Source organism: Typopeltis vanoorti, chromosome 18, assembly GCF_054136105.1.
Source record: "Typopeltis vanoorti isolate ZY-2024b chromosome 18, IOZ_Tvanoo_1.0, whole genome shotgun sequence".
Classification (NCBI taxonomy): Eukaryota; Metazoa; Arthropoda; class Arachnida; order Uropygi; family Thelyphonidae; genus Typopeltis; species Typopeltis vanoorti.
Window position 1 is genome coordinate 654,368 of NC_143566.1, and position 14,667 is coordinate 669,034.

Genomic DNA, 14,667 nt, shown 5'->3' on the forward strand with positions numbered 1-14,667 from the left:
TGTATTACTGACTGTGTGCCTGTTGAGTGTTTTTTTACCACTGTGCTATCATTGCTTGTTTCATTTAGCAATTTTTCAAAATAATTACTCCATACTTCAAGGATATCTTTTTCTCCCTTTTTTGCTTCACCTTTATCATCTCTAATTCCTTTTACAGCACTCTTTCCACCATTTCTAAGTTTCTTCAGCAACCTCCAGAATATTTTGCCACCTTCTTGATATTTATTTTCTATGTTCTTGCCAAAGTCCTCTCGTGACTTTTGTTTAGCTAGTTTTACAAAGAGTTTAGCTTTCTTATATTTTTGTCTCTGTATTCTCTAAGTGTACAAGCTGAGGAACTTTTGATATGCTTTCTTCTTTTCCTTCACTGTCTCTTTAACTTCCTGTTTTCACCATGGAGTTCTGATTTTTTCTATCCTTGCAGACAACCTCACCACATGCCTCTGGCTGAATCAATCAGGGTTTTCTTCAAGGCTTGCCATTGAATATCCAAGGTTTGGTTCCTGTTCTCAAACTCTTTCATTTTTTCTTCAGTAATCTTTGTGTATTTTAGTCTGCAGTTCTCAATAAAACCTTCTTACATGTCATTCTTTTCAATATGAAATTCAATTTTATCCTGCTCAAGACTAAATAGTGATCACTTTCAATTTCAAATCCTCTGTACACTCTTGTGTCACCAGGGAGAAAACATCACTATCAACAATAACATAGTCAATGAGACTTTTCTTATTCCTTGCCTCTTCTCTCCATGTGAATTTGTGCACATTTTTATGTTGAAACATGGTGTTAGTAATAACCAGTCCATGTCATGAGCAGAAATCCAACAGGTATTTGCCATTATTATTAGCTTTGCTCTGTTCTCCAGATTTTCCCAAAATATTTTGTATGTCTGACAATCATTTCCTACTCTGCTATTTAGATCTCCAATAAGGACCAATTTTTCCTTTTGCATTGTGTCAGATGCTTTCTCTAAAGACTCAAAAAATTCTTCTCTACCTTAGTAGAACCTTCTGTGGGACCATAGGCACAAATAAGTCTCATTGTCCAGTTCCCCATTCTCATATTTGCCCACATTACTCTACTTGACACTGACTGCATTCAAGACGATTAGCCTCGTATTTTGTGTTGAATTCTATGGCTACTCCTTCTTTTCCTTGATTATCATTGCCTGAATATAACATTTTGTATTTATTGCTCAAAAAGATCTCCAGTTTTTGTCTTTTTTTATTTCAGTCACCTCTGTTATGTCGATCTGGTACTTATCTAATTCCTCAGCTGGCTCCATTTCTTTGCCATTCAGGTTTCTTATGTTGATAGTACCGATCTTTAACTGTGGTGATGTTGAGTTGGGGAGTGTTTTCATATTTGTTTCAGTAGCTTACTTTTCGCTGTTCGCCCTGGTTCCTTGACGAAAACAGCGGGACTTTGTTTAGCCAGGCGACATCCCAGGAGGCATGAAATTTTGTCATGTTGTACCATCATTTTGTATTTTGGTTTAAGCCAATAAGAATACAATTTGGTCGGCTAAATCCCAAAAATTTAGCCCATCCTCATTCGTTCAGTATCCAGGTGGATACCAAACAGGTTTTACCACAAGAAGGTGAGGATTGAACATTAGGTCAGAAGCCCTGGTCAGTTCTCCACATTCCTTTAAAGGCTATGTGGAGGTGTTCTCTCAGTTATACAGCTTTGACCCTTAAACACCCCAGATATTAACTCATCAAACCATGCTTATCATGCTCTCAGGTAATGCATTTTAATCATTGCCTTTCTGCATGCAAAAATACTACCCCTCACTCCTGTATATGCATCCCCTATATAACTTACAGGAATGATCTATTCCCCCACCACTCCCCTTCTATGTAAGCAATTAATGATCACATCAATTGCCTTAGTATCCTTAGGTGTGACACCTTTTGGCTACATGTATATAGAAATAGGACCTATGCATTACTTCATCCGGTATCACTTTTGAGTCTGGCTCCCACTGATGAGAAGTCATTAGCCTCTATATATAAATAGCTCAGTCGTGAAGTGACTTCACTGGCAAACCTTGTTTTCTTATACCTGGAAACAGGATGGAGCCAAGAATGTGATTTCTTGCCATCTTTAATTTATAGTATAACCAAGTGAAAAAAACTTTCAACATCTATCCAGAGTATTTTATAATGACTTCTCTATTATTTCCACCTTAGTTCACTTCTGGGTATGGCTCCCAATAGTAGGTATATGGGAAACGTCCATATACCTACTACTACTCGCTCACCATTAGCTCCTCCTCATCCCTTCCCAATATGTTCAAGGTCTGCATGATGTCACATGACGATGACATACTTGTGGTTATCATCCTTCCATAATCATTCTTTCTTCTACTGGACACGTATTGCAAAATCTCTGGAATTTTTATTTTTCCTCGTTAGTTAATTGCTGTTTGTAATGCACTTTTAACTATCCTTACTGAGCTAGTCCTCAGCTGTTCTTTATACATCTCATTAAAGAATGATTATCACCATTCATATTATGTTGCCTCCATAATGCATTCTTCTTCCAGATTACATACTTAACCTCTTCATTCAGACATTGCTTTTGGTAGATGGTTCTTAAGTGGCACCCAAGCAGCACTAATTTCCTTTTTCCATCCAATTCCTCACCCCATGTTATCTCGTGATATTTTCATAATCACCTAGTTTACTTGTACTTTCACTTATATCATTTTCTGACTTCTGTGAGAAAAGAATATATGTGGAAATCCTCATATGGTTAGCCACCACCCAGATGATCATTTCATGGTCATGTTCACCAACTGAAAGGCAATTCAACATCCCATCCTCTGAGATAATCAAATCAGTGCCCTCGATCCTCATTTGCTTCCTCTTGCACTCTAAAATAGCTTTCCCTCAAAAACTCTGCATTCATTCCCAGATGCTATCTCTTTGTTCCAATCTATATTATCATAAGTAAAATCACCCATAAGGATCATCCTTTGATATGCTAGGTTAATTTGCCTATACATTTCTTAGTCATATCCCTCTCTCTATTCCTGTCAGGACATTATCTAGCCTGCATCTCACTTATTCTGGTAATTATTGTAATTTAGATGAGATAAAGAGTAAACTGAAGCACATATAGATATTTGAAGATCCATTTGACTGACAAATGAAATCAAACGTTGCATGAAATGTTTGTGTATGGTGATTCTGTTGTCAGTGGTATAATCTATAAAAAGATGATCAGATTTTTTATTAACTGCTTGTACAATTTGGAGGAGTCCTCTCACCAGGAAAATTCCGATTTCGAACCACCTCCACTTAGGCATGAAGTTGAAAGAACAGTTAAGCAGCTTAACAGCAGTAAGTCCCAGGGGCAGATGGAATCCCAGCAGAGTTTATTAAGGCCACAGGGAATGGAGGAATAAGAGTGTTTCATAATTGATTACAAGGATATGGGAGACAGGAAGAAGTCAGTTTTCATACCATTGCTTAAGAAGGGAGATATGACGGATTGCAAGAACTATAGAACTATTAGTTTAATATATTATGCAAGTAAGATTTTATTGAAGATCATGCTAAATAGGATTGAGGCAGAGATGTCCGAGGAACAAGCTTTTGACACTGTTCAGCATGTGAAAGTGTGGGAAGTAATGAAAAGAATGGGTTTTCCTCAACACACTATCAAGTTGATAGCCAACTTGTACAGGGAGCAGGAAGCCATAGTAAGAACAGGTGTTGGATTAACTAATTAGTTTCAGATTGGAAAGGTAGTTAGACAAGGATGTCTACTTTCTCCACACTTGTTTAGTATTTATATATGCTAAGGACATCATGCATGAAGCATTGGGTGAACTCAAGACAGGAATTAGGATAGGTGGTAGATTGATCAGTAATCTGAAGTATGCTGATGATTCCGTACTCCTCTGTAATGACAAGGAAGAACTAAGACAAATTCTTGATAAAGTTAACAAGATCAGTAATAACAGAGGACTTCGACTCAGTCCTAGCAAGCCAAAGATTATGGTTCTCAGAGGAAATACAAACAGGGAAGCGCTTGAGAAACAAGTGTACCTTAATGGAGAAAGAATTGAGGAAATCGACAAGTTTGAGTACCTTAAATCCATTATTAATATGAAGAATTGCTGTTCAGAAGAAGATTAGGAATGACTAAAACAACAGTCAGAGACTTGTCTAAAATCTGAAAGGATGGATCTATCTCCATGGGAACAAAGTTGAGGATTCTGGATGCAGTTGTTTTTCCAACAGCAACTTGAGATGGGTGTGAGACTTGGAACCTAAAGAAATGAGATAAGAAAAGGATAGCTGCTTTTGAGATGTGGTGTTACAGAAGACTGTTGAGGATATCATATGCTGAAGGGAGCACAAATGAATGGGTGTAAGAAAAGATCAGTAGAACTTTAAGGCTCCTTAAGGATATTGACAGAAGAAAGTTAAAATATTTTGGACACATTGAAAGGATGGAAGGAGGACTTCTCAGAATAGTAATAGAAGGTAAAGTTCCTGGAAAAAGAGGAAGAATGAGACCGTCAATGATATGGATGGTATCTGTGGAGTGACTGATCTTTAGAGTTGAAGCCTCTTGAAAAAGCATATGACAAGATTACATGGCGAGGACTGGTGTGGCACATCACCGAGCATTGGAGTCATCATACCATTTGCTGATGTCCAATGAACAGATAATGAGTACAATTGAGATAAATAGCTGAGACTGTGTGGAACAAATGAATTGACATCAAAGTTAGTCATTGTTGTGGACTCACTACTTGGAAAGATGGTAAAAGGATTTAAGTAAGTTGTATTAGTTTGAAGGATAATAGTGTAGTTCAGGGGAGTTTCGAAGGAAATCAGAGATGGAAACAGGGTAATTTCTCACGTGTATGAAGCAAAAGATGTACAAACATATATGTGTGAAATGAATTTGTAAGAGAAAACTGAACTGATTAAAAGAAATGGGCAATGTTTGGATGGATTTGGTATTGCATGCCTAGAGTAATAGGTGTTGGTGAGAGAGGAAGAAAATACACAGAGACAGGATAGCATCAGTGTGGAGACAAGAAAAAGAGAAAGACGGAGTACATGCTATCCTCTCAGCATCTGCAAAACTAGTTTTGCTCTTTTGCTTCAGGCATTACTTAGTCCTCATCCTCTATAAACACAAATCTTTCAGCCACATAATGCTTTTCTTGCATTTGTAATAGTTCTCCTAAGTGCTCTTCAAAAATTCAAGGATACACAAGAGAGCAGTTATCATAATTTTGTCTCTCTGATTAATTCCACTTTCTCTCACAGTGATGTTCATTTTCTGCTTCATAATTTTTTATATAAGTGATGAGTTTTCTCCTGTTCTCTGTTTCTAGAAAGAAATAGAGAGCTTGGGACTACTTGAAATTTTTGATCGTTATTTTTTAAAAGTTTTATTATTATATATATATATTTTAGAGTAGTGGTTGAACAGAATAGGTTGCTGGGGATGAAGCGGAGAGATGAAGTGATGAAATCCTCGGAATCCACTGAGATGCTGAGTAATAGTATTTATATTTTCATTATTATTGTTCATCAAAGTAACTATCAATAACTTCCTCTGAATTTAGCCAGATATGGGCTGCTTCTAACCATCACCAGTTCACAATTAGACTCCAAACTCACAGAACAGCGGAACCCCCTCTTCCCCTCCCCTTTATTCTAGACCTACTACTAATGTCTTTTGCGTGTTTACTGGAAGGTACAGTTTGTTTGTCAGTTTTCAAATTGTTAGTTAGCAAGTTTCATCTTCCCTATCTGTCTACAGCATTAGTCTACCATTTGTTATAAAATAAATCACATGCTAATTCACAAATCACTATTAATAATCAGTACCTGCAGTGTTATATGTGCTGATAGTGGAGGGAGGGTGAGTATCATGAAGAAAAGCACAAAATGGATCCTTCTGTCAAATATTCTTCTTTTGTTTGAATAATGTCTTGTTGAATTTGTTTAGCTATTAAACTCTGAATTTACCAATCAGTATTATCCTTATGCACGAATGTATGGACAAACACTTTCTAAACTGGTATATCTTTAACTCTGTTAATAATACAGTGTTATATGTGCTGATAGTGGAGGGAGGGTGAGTATCATGAAGAAAAGCACAAAATGGATCCTTCTGTCAAATATTCTTCTTTTGTTTGAATAATGTCTTGTTGAATTTGTTTAGCTATTAAACTCTGAATTTACCAATCAGTATTATCCTTATGCACGAATGTATGGACAAACACTTTCTAAACTGGTATATCTTTAACTCTGTTAATAATACAGGGTGTCCCAAAATTCACGCAAGAAGTAATTTTGATAGAAAACACAGGTTTTTAATTAAAAATTGTAATTTCTTATTGATTCATAAAGTATACAATATAGGTTTATGCATGGAATGGCATATCGGGTAAATGCCATTCCACGGCTTTGCTGGCACATATGCGCCCTTTTGTCGAAATTTTCCATCACTGTTTTGCATAAATGTGGCTGAATTTCGTTGATTCAGTGCTCAATTTCCTCCTTCAAGGCGTGAGCGGTTGTGGGCTTGTTTGCATAAAGCTTAGACTTCAAAAAAATCCAAAGAAAAAAGTCCAACGGCGTTAAGTCACACGATCTTGGCGGCCAATTCTGATCACCAAAACGGGAAATTGCACGACCAGGAAATGACTCATGCAGTAATTGAATTGTTTCTTGGGCTCTATGGCATGTGGCACCGTCTTGTTGAAACCACATGTCGTCTACATCCATATCTTGCAATTTAGGCACAAAAAACTGGATTATCATGTCGCAGTAGCGAGCACCATTAACTGTTATTGCCTTACCAGCCGCATTTTCGAAGAAGAATGGACCGATGATGCCTCCAGCCCAAAATCCGCACCAAACAGTGACACGTTGTGGATGCATTTGTTTCTCAACAATCATTCGTGGATTTTCTTAACCCCAAATGCGACAATTTTTGTCGATTAACGAAGCCATCAAGATGAAAATGAGCCTCATCGCTGAAGATGACTTTGTTCGAAAAATAAGCATCCACTTGTTGTTCCATAATCCATTCAACGAACTCTCTTCGCTGTGTGTGGTCAGTAGGCTTCAGTTCTTGAGTCAGTTGAACTTTGTAAGCATAAAGATGCAAATCTTTCATGAGAATACTATTATTATTATTATTATTCCGGGAAACTCCAAGGAGTCGACAGACTCATCGAGGGAGGCCCTAACATCATGTCTGGAACAACTATTCAACATTCACACAATATCTATCATATCTTGCCTTGAACTCATTCACGGTCGTAGCACCCACAACAGACTCTGGAAGGTTATTTCACTCATTCACCACTCTCCAAGTAAAAAACCTAGCTCTAACACCCTTGTCAACCACGCTCTTGCGCAGCTTCCATGCATGGACCCTAGTCCTCCCACCACCAGTCATATTTTCAAAAATATCTTCTGGATCAATCTTATAAAAACCCTTCAGTAATTTGAATGTCTCAATCATATCACCCCTCCGTCGCCTATCGTCCAATTTCTGCAACCCACAAATCCTCAACCTATTCTCATAAGGTTCATTCCACAGTCCTGCTATCATCTTGGTCACTCGTCTCTGGACCCTCTCCACTTCCTCCCCATCACGAAGAAACCCTGGTGCCCATAACTGGGCACAGAAGTCCAGATGGGGTCTTATCAAGGCTCGATACAGAGGAACAACAACTTGTTTGTCTCTGCATGTTAAAGTATTTTTCATAAGCCAAGTGATTTGGTGAGCTGTTTTAGTCACTTTTGCAATGTGCCCCCTAAACTTCAACTCCCTATCCACCAGCACTCCCAAATCCCTGGCCTCATCAATCTCCTGGAGTGCAGTTCCACCAATGCGATATACTGCTGCTGTTCTTTTTCACCCCAAAGTGCATAACCTTACACTTTGCCACATTAAACTGACATCCATTTTTCCTAGCCCAGTCCTCCAAACTATCCAAATCATCCTGTAAAATTTTGACATCCTGTGCACTCACAATTGCTCTACCCAACTTTGCATCATCAGCAAACAGGTGAACACTTCCTCTCAAATCCTTTCCTATATCATTGATGAACAAATTGAAAAGCAGTGGTCCAAGAACAGAGCCCTGCGGCACTCCACTAGTCACAAGATGTCTTTTTGACTCCACTCCTGAATAAACCACTCTCTGGTATCTCTCCTTCAACCACCCTCCTATCCATCTTACCAACCCTATATCTATCCCCATCTGCTCCAGTTTACTGATTAGGGTTCCATGTGGTATCCTATCAAAGGCCTTGGCAAGGTCCAGTAGTATCACTGTAAACCCATTACCCCTATCCAGTTCAGCCGTTACTGTGTTATAAAATGTGAGCAAGTTACTGAGGCATGATCTACCCTTCACAAAACCATGTTGTCCCCCATACAATATCCCATTTTCATCTATCCAATCCTGTATTCTTTTCTTGACTAATTTCTCTAAGACCTTGACAATGATTTCTGATATGCTAATCGGTCGGTAATTTACAACAGCAGTCTTGGAACCACCTTTATGCAGTGGAACTATTTTCCCCTCCTTCCACCCGCTCAGGACTTACCATACGCTGTAGAGAGCTTTTCGAAATGCCCAATTCAAGACCACGGTGCCGAATTGATGTTCCTGGATTCTCAGCAACACTCTCACGAACTGCTTTGATGTTTTCTGTTGAAGGACGGCCAGAGTGTATAAGATCACTAATTGATCCAGTTTCCTTGAATTTTTTAATTAATCTTTTCACAGTTGAAATTAAATCACTATTCCAACCATATTTTGTATGAAAATTGCGAACAGTAGCTGCCAAACCTTTATTATTTTTAAAATATTGCTCAACAATGAAAATGCGTTGTTCTTTCGTGTAGCGCTCCATTTTTAATAACCCTGAACTGTCACGCTGTCTTTTTTTCCTCGTTGGCAACACTTTACCGCACAAATGGCGCTAAATTTAAATCTTGCGTGAATTTTGGGACACCCTTTATTTAGATACTGTGTATTCCCATGTATCTGTTGATTTTATTTTGCTCATTCATGAACCTCTTCTTTGTCATTGAAGTTAGTCATTCTTATTTTAGTGGTGTGAGACACATAAAGACTGTAAGAGACTTCGACTTCTGGATTTACTTGTAAAGCCAATGCAGAGACTTACAAAATATTCTCTTCTTTTAAAGGCTATTCTTAAAAAAACAGAAAAAGAAGAAGCACGAGATATATTGCAAAGTATGGTAAGCTTTTTTTTTTTTCATTAATAAAACACAAACGTTGAACCTAATTTTGACAACTGTTAAAATAACTTTCCTCCATCTCCCTCTCCTCTCCTTTGCCAGGGATTGTATATCATGCTGCAGTTAAGGAATATTATGATCTAGCTTACTTATATATTAACATGTATTCATAATGAAAAATGAAATTAGATTAATACTGATTAAATATTGGCGCAAATATTTCTAAACATGCTAACTGCTCCAGTCAGGTGCTGAAAAAGGGAAAGGAAAAATTATATTATTGCATCATTTCTGATATGTTGTACCTCCTGTGCAACAATTACCTGATTATTAAAAGTAAGTTTTGTAAAAGTTATTAATTCTTAAATATTTGTTCTTTGATTTGATTAGTATTAAAGTTATCCCGTGCGGTTAGCCTAGTGGCTTTGCGCTTCGTAACCATATGACTGGGAAAGGCATGTCCTAGGTTCGATTCCCGTCCACGACGTGAGGAGCTTAAGGATCTTCCTCAGCCATAGCCAAGTTAGCCGGTCTTGGGCGTGGGCAGCAGGGTTTTTCCCGCCAGTTTATCTGGGGTTTTTCATCCCGCAAGCAGGCAAACCGGCCCCGTGAACACACAGGTTACAGTCATAAATACTTACGGCAAGGAAGGCAACGGGAAACCACCTTGCTCATAATCATCTCTCCCTAGAATGGTAGCATTTAGCTACCCTCCAGCGGCCGTATGGCAGATGGGAACCAGAAGAGTATTAAAGTGATCATTTTTACTGTGAGTATGTGTCATTATTAACCCCAGACCTCCATAAGGTCAAAAGGCTGATTGTGGGAGATTACAAGATCCATTTCCCTTTGCACATGTATTCCTTTATATCCATAGTATTAAATTTTCTGTAGATTTCAAAATTATGCTATTTGAGCAGGATGCAAAAAACTGCCTCTTGCTCAAATGGCAGTTGAACCTGATCTATTACTAAGACTATTGGACATAACTTCTGTTCTTCTTGTTTCCCCCTCCCTCTCTCTCTCACACGTGCATCCTTTCCCACAAATTTTTTATCAAAGATTAAAGTGTGCCTCTAGGCATTAGTCTTTTCCTTCAGCTCTTCTATAGATGACTAAGACAAATTATTTCCCGCTATACAACAGACTGTGAGCAGTCTGTTGTATAGTGGGAAAATATTAAAAAAATCCTCAATAGTCTTTGACACCAATGTCTCCCATTTCAGATGGTATCTCTCCAGTTGTGCTAAAAACCTGTGCTCCAGGATCACCTGGCATTTATCAGCTGATACAAGCTCTCTAAACTCACATTCTATCCAGAGTTATGCTGATGATGTGCTCTCCATTTCTCTTCATCATTAGATCAACCTTGTAGTACTCAAATAATTTAAGATTTGAGATTATTATTATTATGTAACACCTCTAAGGAGGCCAAAAACTCATCGAGGGTGACCTGCTCTACAACTCCATCTCCAACACTCAATCCACCGTCATCGTCTACTTTCCACCACCACTAGTATTTTAACGCTAACCACTCAGCCAACCAGATCCATAACCAATGTATTAAATATTTATCTCCTCACTGTTCTGAAATGCAGTTAAGATAATGTAGTGAATTTCACTGCCATCAAAACACAGTCCTGTCTTCTTTTAATTCAAAATACTACTTTTCCTTACTCAAACCCTAACACTTAATAAATCCCAAATCTTCCCAGCTTTAAAATATTTTTCACACATTTGTGGTGGTGTACCCAAAACCTTCCAGAATGATGAATTCTCAATTGAATCTCTATTTCTGCATTGTCTTTTTGACATATTTTTGTGGATAGTGCTTTGCTGAACTAGTCGTTATCATTCTTCTGCTTTCCAATAATCATGTAAGAACATGAGCAGCCACTGACTGCTTTCATATGTAGTTCAAATTCTTATCTTTTTCTTTCATTCCTTTTACCTTTCTTTGGCAGAGCCATCCCCATACCATATTTTCAAATGAACATAACTCCTGGTTCCTCAAGAAACATTAATATTCTTGCTTCCTAGCCATTCAGCATTATCGTGTGTGTGTACACGTGTGATGGGAGTGAATTGATATATATAAAACTTTCTTCCGTTGACGTTTTTGAGAAGCAAAAATATGCAAACAGTTAGATATGACTATAATGGTCTCTCTTTTTAGCTTGTTTCTATATGAAACACATACAGAAAACAACTCTCACAGCTACTGTTAAACTTTTAGTCTAGATGCACTGATATATAGATTGTGTTTTCTGTTTGACTGCATTATCCACACAAATAAGATATATTTTTATTGCATGTAAACAGCCAGAATCCTAAAATGCACTTCACTCATAGAAAGAGTTAACTGTCTGATTTAGATACGTTGGTCGGTATCTTTCAAGTGATTCATATATTTCTGTTTATAGGGATACATACACACAGGAAAATAGTTACATAAACAGCTATATCATTCATTGCTAGGCTACTTATCCCAATGGCACGCCTCTTCCTACAAAACTCAGTTATCTGTGCCACACATTTTTAGCCAGTAACTACAATCCATGTAAAATGATTAAAATACTATATTCTCTCCCCTCCCTTGATATACAAAAACCCAGGTACATTTGAAAAATATAGCTGAATTGCTGAATGAATAATCTGCATGCCACTGTCAAACCACACATTACTTCTTAACCTTTATCCTTTCTATCAAGGAAAAATTGTATCCTTCAACATATCCAGGAGTTGTCATGTTCATGCATAAAGTGCCTTTATCTTTTTTAATAGCTGATTTTGATACCAAATTTGTTACAGCATTTATTCAGTTTAGATACCTACAGACTCTACTGGATTTATTTAAGAGTATGACAATCATAGGCATAAAACAGAGCGCTGAGATTAACATCTCTAATTTTAATATCAGCCTAATGCCATTTATCTTCATACTCTAATTCATATAGGTAATAAGGGTGGAGATAGCATCCACATTGTCTTATACTTGATTTTACATCAGATTATCTTCTCATGCCTCCATAGCTCATTTGATATAGACATGCAGTTTAGTTGGAAAGACAGGTTCAAATCCCGTCTAGGACATGAGCAATCTTTATCGGATCTTTTCAATCAAATGATCAATTAGCTGGTCTCATACGGAGGTAGAGGGTTTTTTTCCCCCAGAAACTCAGGTTTTTCATCTCTCAGAACAGACAAACTGGTCCCATGAACACACAAATCAAGCCAAAAAATACTCTTACAGGATGCAGCAGAGGAGTGATGTGCCAGCTGCATTAATTCATCGCGGTTCCTAATCATGGAGACTACTTGTCGTAAGGGATAGATATGATGAAGAAGCTAACCTTTATTTCTAATTGCTGTCATACATAAACATAGGCTTTGTGCTTCTCACTATAACATATTTACACCATATAATTGTTGAAGGATACAATCTTTCCTTGAGAGAAAGGATAAAGGTTAAGAGTTAATGTGTGATTCAACAGTGACATGCAGATTGTTTATTCAGCTACCTTTTTCAAATGTACCTGGGATTTTGTATATCAAGAGAGGGAAGAGGATATGGTATTTTAATCATTTTACATGGATTGTAGTTACTGGCTAAAAAAGTGTAGCATAGATAACTGAGTTTTTTTTGGGAAGAGGTGTGTCATTGAAATAAGTAGCATATTTATGTGTTAGTTTTAAGGATACTTAAAGGCCTGGTAATGGCATAGCTGTTTATGTAACTATTTTCCTATGTGTAATGTAACCCTATAAACAGAAAAATATGAATTACTTGAAAGATGTTGACCAATGTGTCTAAGCCAGATAGTTAACTTTTTTTAATGTAGCTCCCACCCATGAAACATTATTTTCTAAACTATAGTACATTCATACTGTTGGTAGCCTAGAGATTTTTTCTATTTTTATTAATTATATATATAATTATTTATTTTACCTACTTCAGAAACCCTGCTCTACAGACCAAACATGGAACTTTGTTCAACCCACTTCTGACCTCCAGTAAACAGGAAATTGCCCTCACACTGGATGGTGAAATTCATTTTGAACCGAAAGACAATCACAGACATCCAGACATGTTGCAGGATTCAAACTCATGGTCTTGGTTGAAGAGTTGGCCAACTGGACTGGCAACAGTTTTCTCTTAACACTTTGTCATATATCTCGAGTAGGTCTGCAGAACTTTATTTCTCTGTGACTTCCATCCATGAAACGTTTTTGTAAACCTTTTTCTATTTTTTTTATTAATTTTATATATATATATATATATATATATATATATTATATAAATAAAGTGGATATTGAATCCAACATTATTTCCAAGCCGAATATAGAAACTATAAAAGTTTTGGCAGATCCAAGCATAAGCCAACACCTGGTTCAGGCTAGGGCGACTCGTACTACAGGTGGAGAAAGTTCTTCCCTCCCTCCATAATGTATAGCGTCATACATGTCCGTAAGGAGATGTGCTTTACATTATGGAAAATACTAAGGAAAAGCACATCTCCTTACGGACATGTATGACGCTATACATTATGGAGTGAGGGGTCACTACCCAGACCGATTTCGACCTTTGTTGAGGTCTCATCAGTGAGTAGGTAGACCCAGATGTAAATACTGGGGTTGAAGTGATGCATAAGTTATTCTTTACCATACGAGTTGCCAAAAGGTGTAACTAGAATTACTGAAATAAAGAGCCAAAAATGCTTCACTTCAGCAGTGTTAAATTATACAAATTGAACATCGGCGTGTTTTTGGTGCACCTTTTGGCAAGACAGCTTAGAAAACCTAAAATCCTTTGTGGATGAAATCAACTCAATACATAAGATCAAATTCACTCTGTAAGTGGAAAACAACAATCAAATAGTGTCAAATTATCTATTTACAGAAAGCCCACAGATACTGGAAGATATCTTCATTATACTTCAAACCATCACAAGACACACAAACTGAGCATTATCCACATGTTGAAATATAGGGCCAGAAAGTTTATATTAGAAGAGGAGGATAGACAGACTGAACTCTCACTAATAGCCAACACATTATCACAAAATGGATATCCTTAAAACATCATCAAAAAATATCTATACGATAACAATCCCAGACAAGAAGAATCACGCTCCCAGCACATTTCTACTGTAGTGATCCCTTTCATCAAGTCAATTTCTAATCAAATAGCCAGAATACTAAGAGCCTACAACATCAGAGTGGTCTTCAAACCAACCACCAGCATCAGACAAGTTTTAGGGTCCCCAAAAGATAAGGTGCCTTTCTACAAATATCCAGGAGTATATTACATTCCTTGCTCCTGTGGTCTTGCCTACATTGGACAAACTTCACGGAGTTTAGAAATCAGACAAAAAGAACATGTTGGTGATGTAAACC

At 37.4% G+C, this 14,667-nt stretch overlaps 1 protein-coding gene across 3 annotated transcripts in view; it reads left to right on the forward strand.

The window, feature by feature from the left end:
* LOC150096456 (pleckstrin homology domain-containing family G member 5-like) overlaps positions 1–14,667 on the forward strand; it is a 322,023-nt gene that overhangs the window by 175,063 nt on the left and 132,293 nt on the right. For all 3 annotated transcript variants that reach the window (XM_090408400.1, XM_090408402.1, XM_090408401.1), the window contains exon 7: positions 9,121–9,270. In XM_090408400.1, coding sequence (XP_090264526.1) covers positions 9,121–9,270 — 150 coding nt within the window. The remainder of the gene's footprint in view (positions 1–9,120; positions 9,271–14,667) is intronic.